Below are 22,732 nucleotides of genomic sequence, written 5' to 3'. Positions count from 1 at the left end.
ATTATCTGCTGCCAAAGATTTGAAAATAATCAGCCTGAGGTCAGCCCAAGTGCATAGTCATCTAGCCACTATTCCCAGGTGGGCTTAGTACAGCTGTATCTCACCTACATTTTGATTACAGCTTCAAAGGAGCCTCCCTCCCTTCCTCAGCACAAATCTGAGGGCACAGGGATTGGGCTGCTGTAAAGGATCCTTCCCCCAGGCCAGTCCTCAGAGAAGCCCATGGAGGAGCACTTCTCTTATGGTAAGCCCCGAGACCTGTAGTGGAGCTGATGGAGGAGAACTTTCTTTTAGGACTTTTGGGAGGAGAATTAAGAGAAGCCATGAACATCAATTTCAGTAAGATATCAAATTACTCATAAACTGAAAAATTCAAAGAGATAGAGGTAGAAAAATAGAACACTGAAATCTATAAAGAAAAGTATTTTCAGGAGGTAAAAACGGTGTAAATTCCATGACTAAAAACTCTAATGACGCCAGGCGTGGTGGTGCATGCTTGTAATCCCCGCGCTTGGGAGGCTAAGACAGGAGGATCACACGGGTTCAAAGCCAGCCTCAGCTACTTAGTGAGGCTCTCAGCAACTTAGACCCTGTTTCAAAAAAAAAAAAAACAAAAAAACTCTAATGACTGTGACCAGGTGACACAGAGGTCATGAGGGCTTGGAGGCTGAAGTCTAGGTGGGGGTAACAGCATCAGTCAATGTGGTTATCACACATGGCCTCTAGGTCGGGAGAAGAGGGTCAGTCAGTCAGCATGGTTACTACACATGGCGCCTAGGAGGGAGAAACAGCCATCAGTCAGTGAGTCAGCATGGTTACCACACATGGCGTCTAAGAGGGAGAATAGCCATCAGTCGGCATTGTTACCACACATGACATCTAGGAAGGGGAAGAGCCATCAGTCAGTCAGCATGGTTAACACACATGGCATCAAGGAGGAGGGAACAGCAACAGTCAGTCGGCGTGGTTACCACAGATGACGTCTAGGTGGGGGGAACAGCTGCCAGTCAATGCAGGTACCACTGATGGCGTCCAGGTTGAGGGAAACAGCCATCAGTCAGTGTGGTTACCACAGAGCAAAGCAGCAAGTCTACACTAGGGGAGGCAGGCTGGATGAGTTCTCTGATGCAAGAACTTGGTATAAGTTTCTGTTAGAGACATCAGAGCAAAGAGAGGAAACAGAATCAGCTGAAGACAGGAGATGCCAGGAACTGAAGAGCAGGACATCCAAGAGGCCAAGTCAATGGACAGGGAAGTTACAAAGGTCAAGGACAGACTACCATGTAGAAGTCATATGTCAGGCAAGCAATAATTTGAATAAACTGGAAATACATTGAATATAGGTAACAATGAGAAGGGAATAATTTTGTGTATTTTTGCAATGTGAATATTTTACTTATTTTTCATTTATTTATTCATTTACTTATTTATTTTTGTGGTACTGGGATTGAAACTAGAGGTGTTCTACCTTTGAGCTAAACCCCTATCCTTTTTTAAATTTTTAATTTGAAACAGGGTCTTGCTACATTGCAGAGAGTTTCACAAAGTTTTTATGATGGGAAGATAGTACCAGGAATTGAACCCAGGGGCATTCTACCTCCAAGCTATATCCACAGCTCTACTGTACTTTTTATTTAGAAGCAGGGTTTGAGGCTATCTTGAAACCTGTGATCCTCCTTTCACAGCATCCCAGACCCTGAAATTATAGGAGTGTGCCACCATTCCCAGATGCCTTGTAGTCAATATTAAAAGAAAGTCTTAATAATGATACTGCCAATACATCTTTAAAAATGACACACACACACACACACACACACACACACACACATATATATATATATATATATATATATATATATATATATATTTCATATAGCATAAATGAAATAAAAAACTGACTATACTTATTTTCTCATATAGTGAGAAAGAAATTCTGGCTGAACATACATTCATATAATTTAGATACTTAAAATGGTTGAAAAGTTTAATTTTCTTGAAATTGCTTTCTCTGTAGACTATGACACATTTTACATGTGCTGACTTATTGGATTCGAATTACATACTCAAAGCTTTCCAGTACTAGTAAAATGGCTGATGTTTAATATTAACAACTTAAAGAAAATGCTATTGCTTTAGTACTAAGTAACTCTCTGAATCAGCTTACAGGCCCCAAATATGTCATCCAGTTTCATAAGAATTTGTACTTTACAACAGGTCTTGATGAAGGAATGAAAACTTGAAGTCATTTGATAAAGAGACTATAAAGTTAACTAAATTTGACAGTTCCATCAAAATAGTTTCACACCACCTGGCATATATTTGGAGTTAATATTGTCAATCTTATTCCTAACGATCATTAGATTACCATCTACTTTCCTTTTATGGGTAAAAATTATCCTAAATGAAGCAATGAACCTAACTATTCTGAGAGTGTGTATATACACCACAATAAAACAAGAGCAAACCTTTATTTAAAATTGTATATCAGGTTGAACTTACAATTTAGATTTATCAAATAAGACTTACCAATGCAGACATCAATCTTCCCTTTGATAGCAGCTTCATGCAGAGGTGTATAGTTCCAGTTATCCCTAGCATTTGGATCAGCTCCTTGGCATAGTAACAGACTCACAACCTCAGCATGGCCAAAAGAACATGCATTATGGAGTGGGATGAGGCCTCCATCATCACGAGCATGGACATTAGCACCCATCTGTAATAAGTGTTCTACAACATCCTTCCTTCCAAAACCTATAAAGAACAGAAAAATATACATTTTATAAAAGGAGCAAAAATTTACAATTTTGTAAAAGATCCATTAGAATACTTCTAATACTATAAACAAATATGCACTTCAGTACTATACTTTATAGTAAAAAAAGCCAAACAAAAACATTAGCTCAGTTAAAAATAATCCTCTCATTTTACAGAACCAAAACTAAGAAAGCTCTTCCTTTGAAGTTGGCAGTTGATTAATTTTTTTTTTCTTTTCACTTGTTATATGGCTGGGTAACTGTGCCAGAAATAAAAAAAAAAAAAAAAAAATGAGGCAAGTCTCCTGTCCACAGCAGTCAATTTGCCCTCAAGTTTTCCGAAACAAAATTACATGTACAAAACTCATTTCTATTTCTATATTTTATGAAGTAAGGGTTAAATACTACCTTTACTATCAACAGATTCTACGATGAATCATAATATTCACCATTACATTAGAGAAACTGGAGGGAAATTGAAAGATAATAGAAATATATGTGGTAACAATTTGGTTATAGGGAATACTAAAAAGAAAGAACGAAAAATGATGCCAGAATATCTATTATTGAGCATGGTGGCCAAACTAAATAAGTAGTTTAGTGAAACTATTCAAGCTTGGATTTATTGAGTTTGAGAAAACTATATGGCAATTAAGTGGAAATCCATGCATTGGAGAAAACAGAAACAGAACCCTGGTAAGAAGCATCATTTTTTAGACAGAACAGGAAGAGGGGGGAAGAGGCAGATAGGATCTGAAGCAGTGAAAGGACCAGACAAACACTTAGAATGGTAAGAAATACCAAAGACAACATCAAAGAAGTGAAATAGCAGCAACATGATGTGTAACAGCATTATAAGGATTTAGTGGGATCAACAGAGAAGGAAAAAATGGCCAATGATAATTTTAGAGTGATTTTAGTACAATGACAAAATGGCAAGCTACATTGCAATGTATTACAAAAGAAAACTGCACATATAAGCATTTGTACCTTTACAAGCTAGTACATTTATAAATGATTTTTTTCCTACTTTCTATATCATTAGGTCTTATTGGCTAGGTATTACTAAAAAATATACTATTACTGGGTAATATTATTAGCAAATGGTATTTAAAATAAAAAGGTAGTGAAGGAATCTTATCTTCTTCTATTTTATGCATACATTAAATGAATGAGAACCAGTGGAAAATAGTATGGAAAAAGATTCAATATATATTCTTCATAGAAATACATTTATTCCAGGAAAGTGCTAGTCTCCAAAGTAAAAGATATGTTTCCAAAGACATATATCACTATATCAGAATTAGGTTCCAAGAAAAATATCCTTCAAATTAAGCTGAAATTTTTGGGTGAAAAAGGTCAATTTTGAGTGAGTAACTGAAGAGCTAATATATGGGGTCTGTGATGAAGTAACTGTCACAATGCCACCAGGGTTTTTTGTTTTGTTAATAACTGAGGAGCTGTATAGATGTTAGGTTCTCTGTGATTCTCTAACTTTAATATCCTTCTCCCTCTAAATCACAACTTTACTCCTTCTACCAGTACTTACTTTCCTTACCCAGGAAGACTAAATGATTCTCCTTCCTAATTGGACTTAAACCCTGAGTACAAGCTTATTTTTTCCTATCAAGTACAGTAACAGTGTTTGACAACTAATTTCCTGTCTTCATTAATAATCAAAGTTCACATATGATATATTTTGGCTGGGCATGGTGACGCACACTTGTAATCCCAGCACTTGGGAGGCTGAGACAGGAGGATTGCAGTTCACGAACAGCCTCAGGTACTACTTAGTGAGGCCGTATGCAACTCAGTGAGACCCTGTTTCAAAATAAAGAATAAAAAATAGAGCTGGGGATGTAGCTCAGAGGTAGAATGCCCCAGAGTTCCATCCCCACTACAACAAAAAAAGATGTTTTAACTTATATGTTGGTACTTTAAAAGGTACTCATTATAATAACTATGAAACAAAACGGGAATTAGTGTTTATTTTTTACTAAAACTTTGAGATCTTTTTTTTATTTATTTATTTTTTTGGCGGGTCTGGGGGTGGAACCCAGGGGCATTCGACTTCCAAGCTACATACACCTCCTGCCCTATTTTTTATTCTTTATTTTGAAACCGGGTCTCATTGAATTGCAGAGGGCCTCACTAAGTAGTTTAGGCTGTCCGCAAACCGAGATCCTCTGGTCTCAGCCTCTCAAATGCTGGGATTACAAGCGTGCGCCACCACGCCCAGCTAAACTTTTAGATCTAAAATATAAAATTAAATCTCCATATATTAGGGAGAAGTTGGTAAAATAGAACTGTGCTCAACAATAACAGAAAGGCCTAAGCAAATATACTGACTTAACATTACTTTCCAAACTTTATCATAAAAATTTTTCATATATAAACAAAGATTTTATATCAAGAATATCAGAGCCTTATTTCTTGCAAGTTAAAAAAATTTAAATGTCTAACAAGGCTTTGTTAAGTAAATTATGTTTTTCTTATAAAAAATACATCAATCATCTTGTTGAACTTTGTGAATACACTCAATGCCACTGAATTTTACATAATAAAAACAATTAAGGTAATAAATTTTATTTTACATATTTTACAATAAAAAGTATAAACTATATAAAAGTATATAAAAGTACATAAACTATATAAAAGTATATATATAAAAGAAGTATAAACTATATAAAAAAGGAGGTTACAAGTTTGAAAACATGAAAGTTATTTTAAAGATGAAGTAGTCTTTGAGATTAAAAACATATGTAACAAAGAACAGAATATATATATATATTTATATAAAATGTAAAAGAACAGAAAAAGACTAAACTGAGGTAGTATGATTATAAAATGTTTATTTTCTTGCTTTTTATTTTTTTACTATCAGATGAAAGCACATCTTAATTATTGTATGAAAGTATTAGTACAAAATCCTTATAACCTTGAAGACTTGTTTGTTATATCTGGCAAATTCTTATATTTTGTACCCCATGTGTTTTTAGACCCATAAACTTATATATTAATAATATTATCTTTAGACATATATTTTGTATTGTTACATATTTCCCATTTCATGCTGTTAGAAATTTCATATTCAGATCATCATGGTCAGTAGCATATGGTTCACCTGATATTAATTAAAGGTCAGTAACTGTGGCAATTATCCCCTCTTCTTCCTAACCAACAGAAACTCGATTTTGCTGTGAAATTGGGCAAATTCAATCCACGGAATGAATTCTGATTACTCTAAACCAGTCAGGTGATTTCATTCTTCTCTGTGAGTGACTGTCAATATGATAAAAGGGCAATTCAAGAAGTTTGTTGAAAGATTTTTCTCCCTAGCAAGAGAAGATATGGGGGGGGCAGTCCTTTTCCTCTTCTTTCTTTTAACCTTGAAAACCTAAAAAGAGTTATAAAAATATTCACACAGAACAATACTGTGCTCTTCAGAATAATCAAGCGGGGAATAAACCTACTTAAGCTTTAAGTCATTATTTTTTGAAGTTTCGAAATATTTCATTCAAATTGATACAAACATCTCTTCACACATTCACTAATCATTCAAGTTTCACCTTTTGTCAGCTATCAGTTCAGTGTCTTAGGCCAAGTTTTTACTGGTTATCTTTTTGTTTGTTAAAATTATTCATTTATTCTGAACACTAACCTTGTGTTGGTAATAAGCACCATAAGTATTTTTCTCTGTTTATGGCTTGTTTTTAAACTGCTTACAATGTGTTTGATTCCAACACACTTTAAATTTTAACTTAATTACAGCAATCTTTCCCTATATGATTTGCATTTTCTATGGAATCTTTTAAGAAATCCTTTCCTATTTCTACACTGTTTTTTATTTTCTTCTAGATTACAGATGCTCTTCTACTTACAATGGAGTTATATTCCATTAGACCCATCCTAGGTTTTAAAAAACAGTGCGTAAAAATGCACTTAAAACACCTGACCTACTGAAGATTCTAGCTTAGCACCATATTACACTATAGAGTATCTATTGTTTGCACTGATGCTCATGTGGATGGCTGGGAGCTGTGGCCTGTGCCACTGCCCAGCATCACAAGAGAGTATTGTATCACAAGCTCAGGAAAAGATCAACATTCAAAGAAAGATTGGTTTCTATTAAATGCATATCACTTTAACACCAGTATTAAATTGAAAAATCCTAAGTCAAACCATCATAAACATTTGGAAGATTTGTATAGCTTAGTGAACCAGTGTTTTCCAAATAACCAAAACATGTACAGATGTAAGATCCATTTTTATAAAATAGGCCAGTGGATTTTAAAATAGCTGAAATATGAAAAAATACAGTGATAAGGCCTCAAATTTCATATTGCATGTGACCTTTAGGAAACTACTACTTAATCAAGCTTGAATATAGTATTCTCCCCCTCAAAAAAAAAAAAAAAACTATCCAAAAATGCTATTAAAACACTCCTTTTTCAACTACAGTACCTGTTTGAAGCAGGATTTTCTTCATATATTTAAATCCAAACAATATATCACAATAATAATGACAGGTAAAAGATGAGAATTCATATGTCTTCTCTCAAGTCAGGCATTAAACTGACTTGCAAAGTATAAAACAATACCTTTCTTCTCATTAGTTTTTGTTTCAGAAAATACTTCTGCTTTACTAAATGTCTTATTTACTCTAAAAAATAATGGAGTTTATTACTTTTATTTCTCAACTTTAATTTCAAAGTTTATTTTCTAATGTGAGTAATAAACCTCCATTAACCCACATTAACAGAAAATCATTAAATTACAATATTCCCTTTATAATCATGTTATGCTTCCCATAGTTTCAGTTACCCACAGTCAACCATGGTTTGAAAATATTAAATGGAAAATTACAGAAACATTTCATAAAGTTTAAATTGTATACCATTCTGAGTACTCTGATGAAATTTCATGTCTATCTACTCTGCCCTGCCCAGGGATGTGAATCATCCTTTGTCCAGAGTATCCATGCTATATATAGTACCACCAAAACGTCACTCAGTAGCCATCTAAACTATTCAAGTATCTCAGCTCTTGTATGAAATAAGAGCCTATAGGTGCAAGAGAAGTGGTGCTGGCAATTCAGATATCCCCAAAAGAAGCTATAAAGTGCTTCCTTTAAGGGAAAAGGTGAAACTTCTCCACTTTCTAAGAAAAAAAGCATTTTGAGGAAAAAAGATTACATTCACATAATTTTTATTACAGTATAATCGTTCTGTATTATAATTGTTCATCTTATTCTATATTATTTCTATACATAATTTATAAAGTTTATCATAGGTGTATATGTATAAGAATATACATAGTACACACAGTTTTAGTACTATCTGAAGTTTCAGGCATCCACTGGGGATCTTAAAACCTATTACCTGAAGAAAGGGGAACTACAATATTTTTAAGAGTATAAAAAAGTCCTGAAACCATAAATTTTGAGAGTCTGCATTTTGGCTATAAGCTTCCTTAAGTACAGAAAATAATGCTATTCTCATCATTTTGCTCCTTACAGTACTGTTTACTGTTCTACCAACGGAACTACTATAACACTTTAGGGCTCATGCCAGATCCCTTAGAAACAGGAGACCAAAGGATGAGGTACAAAGTGGACGATACACTATGGAACTCTCCTCATGGCTGTAATTAAGAGAGTTTGCATGAAGTTCATTTGAATTCCCATAAGCATTTCTTTAATGCTAAGTTTTACACTGCCAGAGAATTCTTACAGTTGTCTTAGAAATATGAGAATTGAGCCGTATGTGGTGGCGCATGCTTGTAATCCCAGCATTTGGGAGGTGAGACAGAAGGATGCAGTTAGTAGACAGCTTCAGCTACTTAGTATGAACCTCTGCAACTAAGTGAAACCTTATTTCAAACTAATGAATAAAAAAATAGGGTTGGGGTGTTGCTCAGAGGTAGAATGCCCCTGGGTTCCATCCCCAGTACCACAAAAAAGAAAGAAGGAAAGAAAGGAAAGAAAGAGAGGGAGGGAGGGAAGGAAGGAAGGAAGGAGAGTGAGAATTGACAGAAGAAATAAAAAGGGAATCCTTAACATTTCATGTTGGTAATATTAAGAAATTAGTTCTAAAGAGAACAGAGAGACCAAAATAAAATGTCCAATAGTGACACCTGCATTTATATGTGAATTTTGACAAAATATCCATTACACAGAATTTACAATCTTAACCATTTTAAGTGTACAGTTCATTACTGTTGTGTAGTTTCAAACTGTTGTGACTACCATGTGTTTTACTAATTTTTCAAATAATTTTAGTTTTTATCTATGAGAAAAATAATAGCAAAATTTATCTTCAAGATTTTAACAATTTTAAATAGTCTTTTTTTAAAAGTTGCTAAAATATCTTTTCACTTCCTTCAAAGACTACTTACAACCACAACTTTTATATTTATAAGGCAACTGAAAAAAGATATGATAGCCCAACATTCTATAAATAGAAATGTTCTAATACCTTACTTACTAAAATGTTTTCCTTATATGCCTAAAGGACTGAAGAGAAATATACCAAAATCACTATTCGCTACATTGGAGGATTAAGATAATGAACTGCTTTTTTTTATTCTTTTCCAAATTTTCTGTGATTACTTTTTTTTTTATTGAAATACTGGGGATGGAACCCAGAGGCATTTTACCTCTGAGATACACACCTCTAGCCCTATTTTTTATTCTTTATTTTGAAACAAGGTCACACTAAGTTGCAGAGAGCCTAAATAGCTGAGGCTGGCTGAAAACACGTGATCCTCCTATTTCAGCCTCCCAAATACTGGAATTACATGCGTGCACCACCGTGCCTGGCTGTATGATTACTTTTAGAAAACTAATTTGGGAAAGCAATAACTGGCAAAATTATAAAATAACTCAAAATACAGATTTTATTTCTTATTGCTACTCACCATCTTTTTTTTTTTTTTTGGTGCTGCTGGGGATAGAACCCAGAGGCTTTCTACCTCTGGGCTACACTCCCAGACCTATTTTTTAAATATTTTTTATTTGGAAACAGGGTCTCACTAAATTGCTGAGAGCCTCACTAAGTAGCTGAGGCTGGCTTCAAACCTGAGCGATCCTTCTGTCTCAGCCTCCTAAGCGCTGGGATTACAAGTGTGCGCCACTACACCCAGCTACTAACCATCTATTTGAGTGGTACAAACCAAATGATCTTAAGATGATCAGATTTGGGTTTAAATCTTGTCTATCACAGCTATATGACCTTGGATCTCAATAATAAAGTGAACTAACATATAAAAATCATTATTTATGGCCGGGCGTGGTGTCGCACGCTTGTAATCCCCACGCTTGGGAGACTGAGACAGGAGGATCGCGCAGGTTCCAAGCCTGCCACGCTGGCTTAAGTAGTCCGGAAGTAGAAGGGCTTCCAGGAATATTAAAGAACATCAGAAATCACAACTGTTGACTTTAAAAGCCCACTCAGCAAACACTTATAAGCAATTAACTAAATTAAAATTATTTTATTATATATTCTGAATCTGCTTTCATAATATTCCAATACAGTAACAGTTACACCTTTCTATTGTTATTTTTATGGGTACTATTTTGGGGGAGAAACCAAGGTTTTACTAGCCTCCCTCTAAAAATTAGTTCAAAAGAATATTTTTTTCAAAATGAGAATATTGTCCTGCAAAGAAGAAAAGCGTAATTTGGCATCTCAAGACATTTTAAAAAAAATAGTTGAGGTGTTTTCATTAACTGCAATTACATGTCATTTCTTTAAAAAAAAATCCACAGTCAACATGAGAAAACTTGAGCACTTGGAAAGGGAGAAAGATAAAACATACTAAAATAAGATGATTGAGAATGTCAAATGTAACCGATTATATGAAAGCTACAGCGCTAAGATTTTTTGACTAATCAGTAAGTTCACAACACCTTTTTATCAGTTTTTTCTTATAGTTAACGGAAGTCATCTTATTTTTTCAATCTACCACACATAAAATCTACCATATATAAAATATTTTTTTCAAATCTACCACACATACAAAAAAGTTGCAAGTCCAAACAGACAAAGGAAAAACACTTGCAGCCGACCAGCTAGTCTGTTACACTGAAAAGGCCAAGGAGAATAAACTTTATATCACTTTATTTCTCCTTTTCATATCATTTAAAAGAAAAAAAGTTCATTGTTCAAACTGAATGAGGAGCTGATGCACTTCAAAAAACAGCTTCAAAAGATAAATAAAAAGATTAAGATAATGCTGCTTTAGTTCTATGAACAGGTAACCTGAACAAACAGGCAAAACAAGTTTCCACAAAAGCCAGCAACTCACTATGGGAAAAGCAATCTTGGGAATCTGATGAAGCCTTGTCAAGAATGAACACTGGAAAACATAACACTCAAAACTCTCTTCAATTACTAGAAATTAAAATGATTTCTTAAAAATTAGTTATCCTAAATCCAAAATTAGTTATCCTGAACACATAGGCCTTAGTAGAAATCCCTAAGAAACACCCTACTCATTTTTTTAAGATTGTAGTGTTTTTTATTCAAAATACTTCATTAAAAACCCATTTCTAAATGTTTCTTTCTTGTACATGTTTAATTTGTTTATTAGCAAAATTCCAGCAGGGGAGGCTTTTCTTAGTCCTAGTGTTCCCCTGTTGATCTTGACTAATCCTACTCAATTCTGGTAATGAATCCACATTACTGATACATGGTATCTTTGCCTATTTTCTGTTGCTATAACAAAATACCATGATTATAAACAATAAAAATTTAAATTATAAACAGAAATTTATTTGGCTCAGTTCTGGAAGCTGGGAAAAACATTATCAAAGGGCATTATCTACTGAGGAATATATGGTGGAAATAAAAGCTGGAGGAAGGGCAACCAAACACACATGCACAAAAGATGGGAAAGAAAATTGGCTGAACTCATCCTTTTTTAGGAACCCACTCCCAAAGTAATTAATCTGCTCCCACGATAACAAAACTGATCACCTGTTAAAGATCCCACCTCTTAACACTGTTACAGTGGCAGTTAAATTTCAACACTGATTTTACACTGGACATTCAAGCAAAGCACATGGTACTGAATCTCCCAAGATAAGGGCTACTCCCTAATTTCCTGAGTTTGTCTGTCAAAAAATAGAACAGGGCAAAGTAGCATTAAGGACCCTGAAATAAAGAGAAAAATAAAAATGTAAGAAGAATCCTTCTCTTTGATTATATTGGTATATTCTATAACTAACTACCCAAAAGACTACTTTGTCTGTAAAGTAAAAGAAGAGTATTAAATATATTTATTTAAAAGTAAAAGTTTTTCCCTTCATCTCATCACAAGGCTGATGGTTTATTCCAAATCCTAATACTATAATAAAATATACTTTCTCACAATCATTTACATTCCTTATTTTTCTTCTTCTAGGTGTTAAGATACCATTTTTAACATATGTTCACAGCATGATCCTTGATGATAAGCTTTCTATCCTCTAGATATAGTTCTTTAACCACTAAACTCAAAAAATCACTTCAGGTCTGAGGTATATCTGGCCTGTGATCTATTCAATTCATTGAGGGGAAGAAGATGTCCTATAGGAGAAAAAGAAGGCACGTGACTAAAATAAAGTTACCAAAAGGACTTCTACATAAACAGACTGAGAAAAAAAAATGTTTTTATTAGAATGTCTCTGGTTTAAGGATTTCTAGGAAATGTCACATACTGACATAATCTAACATATAAAATGACAATGTTTCTTATTTTAAATGTAATTACTAAAAGAGATAATACTGTTTAATATTGTAAACCTTGCTGTGAGTCCTCATCTGTTCTAGACCAGAGTTCATGTCTAATATGAGAAAAAGAGGTAAGGGGAGTTACTCTTGACATCTCAGACCCTTATTTTTTTCCTTGAAATTAATTTCTGCGGAAAGGTCATAGCCAACACAATGTATAGTACACATTACTTATGTGTTTTGTGGTGATGATACAAACAATCCTACAGTGATTCTGTATGATCCACTGTCAGTCACATAAAACCACAGCACAATTATGTACAATCTTACTACATTATGCTTCTATCATTATTTTAGAGTGTAGTCCTACTTATTTAAAAAAAAAAAAGGAAATGTAAACAGCTCAGTCAGGTCCTTCAGGAGGCACTACAGAAGAAGGCCTTGTTATCATAGGAGATGACAGTTACATGCACGTCACTGCCCCTGAGGACCTTCCCAGTGAGTCAAGAGGTGGAAGTGAAAGATAGTAATAATGATGATCCAGGTGTAGACTTAGGCTGATAAATGTAATTATATCCTGGTTTTTAACAAAAGTTTATAAAGCAAAGAAAAAGTAATTTATAGAATTAGGATATGAAGAATAAAAATATTTTTGTACAGCTGTGCTTGTGTTTTTAGCTGTTATTACAAAAGAATCAAAAACTTAAAAGTTAAATGTTACTATAAAAGAATAAAAAACTGATGAAGTTGATAATACAGTAAGCTAAGGTGAATTTACCATTGAAGAAAGAAAAAATATAAATTTAATGTAGCCCCAAGTATACAGTGTTAATAGAACCTTCAGTAGTGTGTAGTAATGTGCTGGGCCTTCATAATCACTCAATACTCACTCACCAATTCACCCAGAGCAATTTCCAGTCCTGCAAGCTCCATTCATGGTAAGTGCCATATACAGGCAAACTATTTTTTACAATCTTTTATATAGTATTTTCACTGTACATTATCTCTATTTAGATACACAAAAACCTACCATTTTGTTATAACTGTCTACAGTATTTGTAGTATCATGTTGTACAGCTTTGTAGCATAGGAACATTACACTAAATCATATTACCTATATGTGTATTAGGCTAACCTATGAATGAATACACTCTGATTTTCATACAATGACAAAAACCACCTAATAATTCCTTTCTCAAAACTTTTCCCAGCTGGGCACAGTGGCACACATTGTAATCCCAGCATTTGGGAGGTGGAAACTGGAGGATCGCGGTTCTCCAACAGCCTCAGCTATTTAGAAAGGCTCTTTAAAACTGAATGAGAACCTGCTTCAAAAATAAAGAGACTAAATATTAGGGGCTGGGGGTGTAGCTCAAAGGTACAATGCCCCTGCTTCCATCCCCAGTACGGCAAAATAATAAATAAACAAATAAATAAATACACTAAAAAATAGGGCTGGGGATGTAGCTCAAACGTACAATGCCCCTAGGTTCCATCCCCAGTACTGGAAAAAAAAAAAAAAAAAAAAAAAAAAAAAACTTTTCCCTGTCATTCAGCAACAGGTGATTGTGTAACTCCCTCTCCTTGAGCATGGGCTGGGCCTACTAATTTCCTTCTTTTTTTTTTTTGGTGGTGGTGGTGGTACTGGGGTTCCTGGAAACTCTTCTACCTCCAGGCTAAACAGGGTCTCTTAAGCCAGCATGGCTAGCTTCGAACCTGCGCAATCCTCCTGTCTCCGCCTCCCAAGTGCTGGGATTACAAGCGTGCGACACCACGCCAGGCCCCTTCCAATAAAATTCAACAAAAGCAATAATATGTTCTGAGGTTAGATTTTTAAAACAACTCTGGATTCTAATTTTTTACCCTTTGTTCTCTCACTTGCCAGTCAACTCCCATACTATGAGCTGCCCTATGAAACTGCATGACAGCTCAGTCCAGCAACCTTCAAGGAACTGAATCTTGCTAACATTCTAGACATATACTAAGGCCCAGCGAGTCTAAATACTAGGTATTTGTCCAAGAGAAAGAAAATATATATCCACAAAAAGAATTTTCAAGAAGTTCATAATAACTTTATTCATAATCACCAAAATGAAAATAGCCTAAGGATCCATCAATGGAAGAGTTAAACAAACTATAGCATATTAATGTAAAGAAGTCTACTCAGTAAACAGCAACTACTGATATGTGATACATCATCAAAAACATTCCAAGTGAAAGAAATCCTTCAGAAAAGAGAAAATATTGTATGATTCCATTTGTATGGATTTCTAAAATATGCAACTCTTATCTGTAGTAGAAAAAGAATGGGTTGTCTGGGAGGCAGACAACCAGAGAAAAAATTAAGGTAAGGGGCACAAGGGAACTTTCTGAGATTATGATGACTTTAAAGGTTTGAGTTACACAGGTGTTTGCATCTGCCAAAACTCAGTGAATGTACATGCATATAGATTTGCATAGATCAAATCTTTAAATACTAAACATAAATGCCAGATAATAACATGCATATGAGAGTACTTAAAACACCTGCACATTCCTAAAATTGACGTTGACATGCATTTAAAAAATAAAGAACAAAATCATGTCATTTGCAAGAAGATCCAAAGACCTGGAGAACATTATGTTAAGTGAAATTAGCCAAGCACAGAAAGAGAAGGGACCAGTGTTTTCTCTAATATGCTTAGACTAGGGAGTATTAGGGATAACAGAGGGACTCCAGATAATGGAGGGGAAACCTCAGCAAAAGGAGGGGTAGGTGAGGAAAGCTGGGTTAATTAATGGAAAAGATACATTCGAATATGTGAATCCATGTGAATATAACATAGGTAACCTGGATACCCTGTATTGGGAGGGAGGGAAAAGAAGTCGGGGGTAGGGGGGGCACAAAGCACTGTGTGAATATATGTCATTGTCACCATGATCCACATCATGATGTGAGACTATAGTGCACCAATAAAATAGAATTTTTAAAAGATATGGTAAATAATTAAAGAATATGTAGACAGAATGTATTAGAAATTATGCAATATTTTAATTTATGTAAACATTTTTCTATTGTTTAACAGTTTGCATGTTACCAACTTTTCACTACTAGAGATAAATGTATCTGGTCTTACAACTGTCTAATTTATTCTTTAAATCATTTGTTTCCCAATCGTGATATCATTAAGGCAAAAGAGAAAAACACTTGATGCATCGTTCTAACCAGAAGTTCATTGTAACCCTTTTTTAGAAAGGTTCCTTAAGGAAAGTATAAGGTTTTAAGAAAATGTTTAAGTTTAAACCTTAATGAAAATGACAAAAGATTTTCTTCCAGGACTGAAATTCGGAATTACTCTCTTATCCACCAATTCTGACTTATTTTCTTACCCATTGTGTTTATTACTAGTAAGAGAAAAAAATGTGAGGGGGGAGCAGGGAAAGTCAAGCATGGCCATGCAGAAAAATCAAGGTCAAGAATGAGTTTAGCAATTTCTTTGTAGGGTTAAGTGTGTATTGTAGATACCATCCAAATTAAAAGGAAACAAAACAGGCATCCATATTTTCATTTAAATACTATGAAATCTCAGAATTTAATGCTTTGTTAAAAACCTTTTTTTAAAGTCAGGCTTGGTGGGGCAGGCTATAGGAAGGCTGAGACAGAATTGCACATTTGAAGCCAGCCTCAGAAACTTAGCAAGGCACTCCACAACTTTGTGAAATACTGTTTCCTAAAAAGAAATAAAATCAGGTATCTCAGAGGTAGAATGCCTTTAAATTCAATCTCCAGTGCCACTAAAAAAATTTTTTTTAAATCGTTTTTTAAGGCCCTCATCTGGACTTTTCTATAAAATGAGAGCTCTTCAGAGGTATACTGATCCCGTAGAAAAATATGTCACTACCAGGAACTGTACTAAGAAGATAGTATCACTCTTAATTGGTAGTATTTATAAAGCTAAGGGCTATACTTTGAACAATAGAAAGCTGAGGTCAAGAGTCTTATCTTAAAAGAAAGTCTCATGAACTCTAGTCAACAATAAAAAAACAGGATCATTAAGAACACAGTATTTTGGAAAACATTAAAAATAGTATTTTAAGAACTTATATCAACAATGGAAATGAAGATTGTGTTCTTATCATGAACAAGATGACTTCAATAGAGCCCCTTTTTTAAACTTACTGCTGGAAAAGAATATGGTTATCCTTACAGTAATATAACTAAAGTCATAAGGATTTAAATGTTTTAATATCATTCCTCAAGTTATCATATAGTTTCTTCATGCTACCGAATTATAAATTCATTTTAAGGTAGAAATAAAAGCATTAGTTATTAATCCTTCCAACACTTGCTTAGCTAGCTTGAACTCATCCTTTAAATTCCTGCTTAAGAAAATCTCTTTATCTAGAAAAACTTCCTAATTGTTCCAAACCCAGAACAGGCCCATCACACACTCCAAAAGACAGAACAAGATTCTTTTCCTATTGTTCTAGGTTACACACTTTGTGGGATTTGGTTAATTGTTCTTTAAACTTCCCCAGTACATTGTAAGCTCCATAATGTGAGAATTATCAGCTACTCTAAAATTGTACCAATATCTAATCTGATTAAATATTAAATACTTTAATATATATCAGTAATAAAATATTTATGCAATAAATAAACTTTTTTTGGTGGTACTGGGGGTAGAACCCAGGAGCTTTCTACCTCTGGGCTATACTCCCAGTCCTATTTTATATTTTATTTGGAAACAGGGTCTCACTAAGTTGCAAAGAGCCTCACTAAGTAGCTGAGGCTGGCTTTGAACCTGTTGATTCCTCCTGTCTTAGCCTCCCAAAAGCAGGGATTACAAGCGTGCTTCAACCATGCCTGGCTGAACTTTAATTTTTAAACTTTTCCATTCAAGGGATTGTACCAATTTCCTATATATAAAACAGCTGATTCATGACAACTCAATGATTATCATAATAACCAACTAATAGTCAACTGGGAATTATTTTTGACTGCTCAGCCTATACCTGATAGAAACAAGATTGAACAAAACTTGAATTTTATGCATACAAATATTAAAGTAAAAAATTTTGCCGGGCATGGTGACGCACGCTTGTAATCCCAGCATTAGGGAGGCTGATACCTGAGGATCAGGGTTTGCAGACAGCCTCAGCTACTTAGTGAGGCCCTCCGCAAATTAGTGAGACCCTGTTTCAAAAAATAAAGAATAAAAAATAGGGCTGGGGGTATAGCTCGGAGGTAGAATGCCCGTGGGATCTATCCCAAGTACCAAATATATATATATCATGGAGAATTTATTATTGTTTTGCCTGTTTCCCACAGCTAAGCTAAACTACTTTCTAAAAATGTCAGTTCAAGATTGGGTTCTCATAACTACAACATACTGTTTGTATTCTAATAACTTATCCGGAAACACACAAAACTCTAAAACAAAATTAAAAGTAATTTGGCTGGGGTGGTGGCACATGCTTGTAATCCCCGCGCTTGCGAGGCGAGACAGGACAATCCCGCAGTTTCAAAGCCAGCCTTGCTGGCTTAGGAGACTGTTTCCAAATATAAAAAAGTATAAAATAGGTCTGCGAGTGTAGCTGGAGGTAGAAGGGCTTCCAGTACCACCAAAAAAAAAAAAAAAAAAAAGAATTAAAAGTAATTTGTAGCAAATAAAAGACATGTGATTTGGATGACAAGCATTATGTGACTAATCCTAAACAAGTAAATTATATATAAATAAATATAACTAATTATAATTTGTTAGTAATTAGTTATAAAAAAAAAGTACTGTAAGAAAAGACAAGACTTGTAAAACATGTTAAAAGTCAGATTTGGAAAATAAAAAACTTTGGTTGACTTATAAAATCAGAATTAGATCCTTCATTTAGCCTAAGAAAAAGAAATGCTACTTCATCTAAAATAAGCAAGACTCTTGAGTAAATATCCAGTTAAATGAAAACCTATTTATGAATCAATTCACTACTTTCCTAAGAGTAACATCTATAAACAAAGAATGGATGAAATGTTTCCTGTGTTTTTCATACCACTGGTCATGACCCATTAGTGGAACACAAGAAGCGTTTGCTAAAAATGAAATCAAATACAATATAAAATATCAGAGTACAACCATATGTAAGGGAAAGTATAGTTTCCTGAGACTTCTCAGTTGCACATATGTAAGGCAATGTAAAATGTATTTCTTTTTTTTTTTTTTTTGGTGGTGGTGGTACTGGGGTTCCTGGAAGCCCTTCTATCTCCGGGCTACACTCCCATACCTATTTTATATTTTTATTTGAAAACAGGGTCTCTTAAGCCAAGCGGCTGGCTTCGAACTTGTGCGATCCTCTGGCTCCTGTCTCCGCCTCCCAAGCGCGGGGATTACAAGCGTGGGCCACCATGCCCGGCTGGAAAATGTATTTCTAAGTATGGGTTGCATTAAAAAATATTTGAAAGCTACTCTTGTAAATAACTCCAAAACACTCCAAAAATTAGAAACTCAGCACTGCAATTACTCAAAAAAAAGTGACCTAAACCCAAATATAGGTTATTATAGTTTAAGGCTGATTTCATAAGCTCTAAAATCAAACTATCTTGAATTTACATTCAAGTTTCACTACTTCCTAAGTGAATCAGGACTTTAACAGTATGTCCCTCACTTTTATCATCTGTAAAATTAGGATAACAGTATCTGCTGAGTTATGGTACAAATATGTAAAATTCTAAACATATGGTTTAATATTAACAGAACAAACTGAAGGAGTGACATACCTTAAAAATGTAGCAAGAAACTTCACAGACTTAATACAGGGTATTTGTGGTGTGTTATCTTTGGTGTGTGGGGAGGGGTGCCTTTTCATTTTATATCTACCTTATTTGAATTTATAAAGCATATATAAACTATGCACTTGTTATATATTTCTAATGGATATAATTTTACCTTTATTTTTAAAAAATACGAATAAAAGGTATGTAGACAGTAAGATAATGGTCCTTTATTTTCGTTTTACATTTCGTTGTATTTTATAAATTATCTTAAGTGTTTTTAAAAGTATGCTACTTACTTAAAATATAACAGAAAAAAAAAGAAAAAAGTGGGGTCCATAGTTTTGAACTCTGCATTATTTATTTTCTGTTTTTGGAAAAATTATGAGCCAGATGCTTCTCACTGTATTGTCACACAACTTTAGCATAATACTGCCTAAGAGAAAACTGAAACAACTAAGTTAAGTTACATTGTCTTTTACACAATAGTGGTGTTAAAGCCTGTACTTCTTCCATCAGCACATAATTTTTCGCCCAGGTATTTCACATAAACATATTTTGGTCTCCCCAACTAGACTGTAAACGCCTTAAAAAGGAAAAATTCCAGAAACTATTTATGTCTTTCATTCGAATACTAAGGCTACTTAGATCTTCAAACACTTGTTGAGTCACATTAAACTTTATTTGGTCTGGACTTTTCTAGAGGGGCATACCTTGTTATAAAAACAAACTAGCACACAAGGCTACTCTAAAGCCAAATCTAACGTTATTCCTAGGTACTCCGAACTGAAAAAGTTTATATCCATAACCAAAGACTATCTCTACAGAGGGTTTTGGAAGAAGTACAAGTATCATTGTGCAAATCACTAAGAATGGACGCACACATCCCCTTTCCACGCCCCTGTCACCCAGACACTTCCTAAAGAAAGGAACCTCTTGTCTTCCGGTGAGGTATTGCAGAACCATAACCACGCCCCCATTTTGTCTCCTGGTAAAAACCTGTTTTCTTTTCTTAGACAGACCACTCGCCCCTCACCCGAAAACCCTTAATAAACAATTCAAAAGTCTCTGACCTGCAGCGAAGTGCAGGGGAGAAGACTTCCGGCCGGCCATGTCCTTTGCATTTACGTTGGCAGCGTCCACCAGCCTCTTTACCCGGGACACGTCCCCATTGCGACAGGCCTCCAGCAGTTCCCGCAGGGCCCCGCTCACTGCCGGGACCCCTGCCCCAGGTCCCGCTGCCCCCGGCCCCAAGGTTGCTGTGGTGCTAACGCCGGCCGCGTCGGGGCTTTCAGCCAAACTCGATCCCGGGGAGGATGGAGAGGAAGACGAGGAAGAAGTCGGGGAAGAAGAGGACGACGGCGAATTATTACTGCCACCGCCGGCTGGGTTGGAAGCGACCCCAACGGCAGATGAAGCAGAAGCCGCCGGGACCACAGTAGCGGCCGCGACAGTACAAATTGTGCTGGTGGTACTGCAACAGCTGCTACTGTCACCCGGGTCCGGGGATCGGGGCCTGTCGGGCGGATCCCTACTGCCATCCCCCTCTGGCAGCGCCAGGCCGTGCCGCGGGGAAGAGAACGGGGCCAGGCCGCCGGCCGTGGGGGAGGCTGAGGTGGTCCCCGGGGCCAAGCCGGGACTGAGAGGGGGGGGAGGCGGCGGCGGCGGTGCCGAAGCCCCTGGGGCGGGCTGGAGCTGTTGTTGATGATGGTGGTGATGATGCTGAGAGCGACGCGACGCCGCCATCTTCGGACTCCCCCAGGTCTGTCACTGCGGCAACGGCCCCACCGCCCGCCCTCACTTCCGACCTCTGAGCCAATCAGCATCCAGCGCACAGGAAGTGATCCTGGGCTGAGAGCGAGGGGTCAAAAAGAAGGTGGGACTTATTGGAAGCTCCAAGAGAGTCTAGGGAAGAGGCGTGGCTTTGTGGCTGAGGGGCGGGCTTTGTGACGCCTGGGCGCGCTGACTGAAGAGATTTGAAAGCTAGAACCTGCCTCTGCACAAAATGGAAACTTTCTGCATTTTCCATCTTCAGCCTGCTTGCCTTTCTCTCCTCCGTTCTATTCCCAGTCTCCTAAAATTATATTTTTCCTATACTATTATTTCTGTACTTCTGTTTCTCACCTTAATTTTTTTTTCTTTTCTTTATTGGGGGCGGTACTTGGAATTGAACTCGGGGGCTTTCTACCTCTGAGTTATACCCCTAGCCCTAATTAATTTTTTAGTTTGAAACAGCCTCTCACTAATTTGCGGAAGGCCTCACTATGTTTCTGAGGGTGGCCACTAACCTGCGATCCGCCTGTCTCAGCCTCCCAAGTACTGGGATTACAAGCATGTACCACCACTCTCGTCATCTCACCCTAATTTGAATTCAAATAATTATTAATATAGTCCCTTTTTATGTTTTTAGCTTAGCCTCTCCTCCCCTCCATTCCTCGCACTCAGCTTCCCCCTCTCCTCCCAAATTAAAAACCTGACTGCTATCATGCACCTTCAAATGCTATTTTCAGCAACTGCCTTTTCTCTCTACTGTGTTTTTTGACTGTCACCAAAAGGGGTGTATCAGCTGGGCATAGTGTCTCATGTCTGTAAGTTGAGGCAGAAAAAACGAGTTCCAGAAAAAGAGAGATAAAGAAGTTTATCCATAAATGGTATAATCTCTGTGAGGTCTCTATTTCATACCTACTATTCAAGAGCAAAGCAGAACTTGAGGAAATAAACACAAACAGCATTATTCCAATAAAATGGTGGAGATTGTGTCCTAAGAAAAATCAAGATTTAGAGGGATCATGAGAATATTAAAGTAATAATTGTTTTATGCATTCATTATTAAATGTGTGATGTTACTATTCCCATTTCAATATATGGGAGAGTTTATTTGGGACTATCATATAAATGCAATAAGACCAGAAACAATATGATGAGTGGCATTTAATTTTCATTGAATCTGGGACCACAGAACAACATTTCTTATAAATTTGTGTCACTTTTTGTAGTAGACACTTAACAAAAATTATGGCTGGGTAAGAAAACGCAATGCAACTGAAATCAGGCCACAATACACACTGTCCTGGTTTTGAATCGTTTTTTCTTTGTAATTACATATGACAGTCTAATTTACAAATATTTATAAATTTTGAGGAAAACATTCAGACATCATAAATAAAATTTCAATATACAAAATTTGTATTTACAGTAACAAGTACAAAGTTATTTTGAGGCTATGTGGTTTTAGAATAAAGAATGTAGGCAAGCCCCAAAATGTAGCAAAAGTATTTTTACCCACTAATATCCATAATATAGTTTGTGCAAAAACATTTCCACTAGATTTATATAGTACTTTTTGGAAGAAGGAAGCAAAGACTGGTCATTTCATCTCCTTCTGACCTGTATTTCATCAATGGGCTTCCATTGTTGATTCATCATTGTATACCGTGAGGTACATTAGGATCCACAGCTTCCCACGACTCTGGATTTTTGAATACTGATCAATCATATGAGCATTTTGAAAGGAACATACAACA

The 22,732-nt window shown here is 35.8% G+C and overlaps 1 protein-coding gene across 1 annotated transcript in view; it reads right to left on the bottom strand.

Moving 5' to 3' along the window:
* Positions 1–20,954, bottom strand: part of TNKS (tankyrase) — a gene marked incomplete at both ends in the record, with an annotated part of 203,175 nt that extends 182,221 nt beyond the window's left edge. The window contains 2 exons of the mRNA XM_080710638.1: positions 2,527–2,751; positions 20,282–20,954. Of these exons, the coding sequence (XP_080566764.1) occupies positions 2,527–2,751; positions 20,282–20,954 (898 nt within the window). The remainder of the gene's footprint in view (positions 1–2,526; positions 2,752–20,281) is intronic.
* Positions 20,955–22,732: the final 1,778 nt, after the last annotated feature.

The sequence above is a fragment of the Muscardinus avellanarius genome (assembly GCF_963383645.1).
Source record: "Muscardinus avellanarius genome assembly, chromosome: 14".
In the NCBI taxonomy this organism is placed as follows: domain Eukaryota; kingdom Metazoa; phylum Chordata; class Mammalia; order Rodentia; family Gliridae; genus Muscardinus; species Muscardinus avellanarius.
This window is presented reverse-complemented; position numbering and strand designations above follow the sequence as displayed.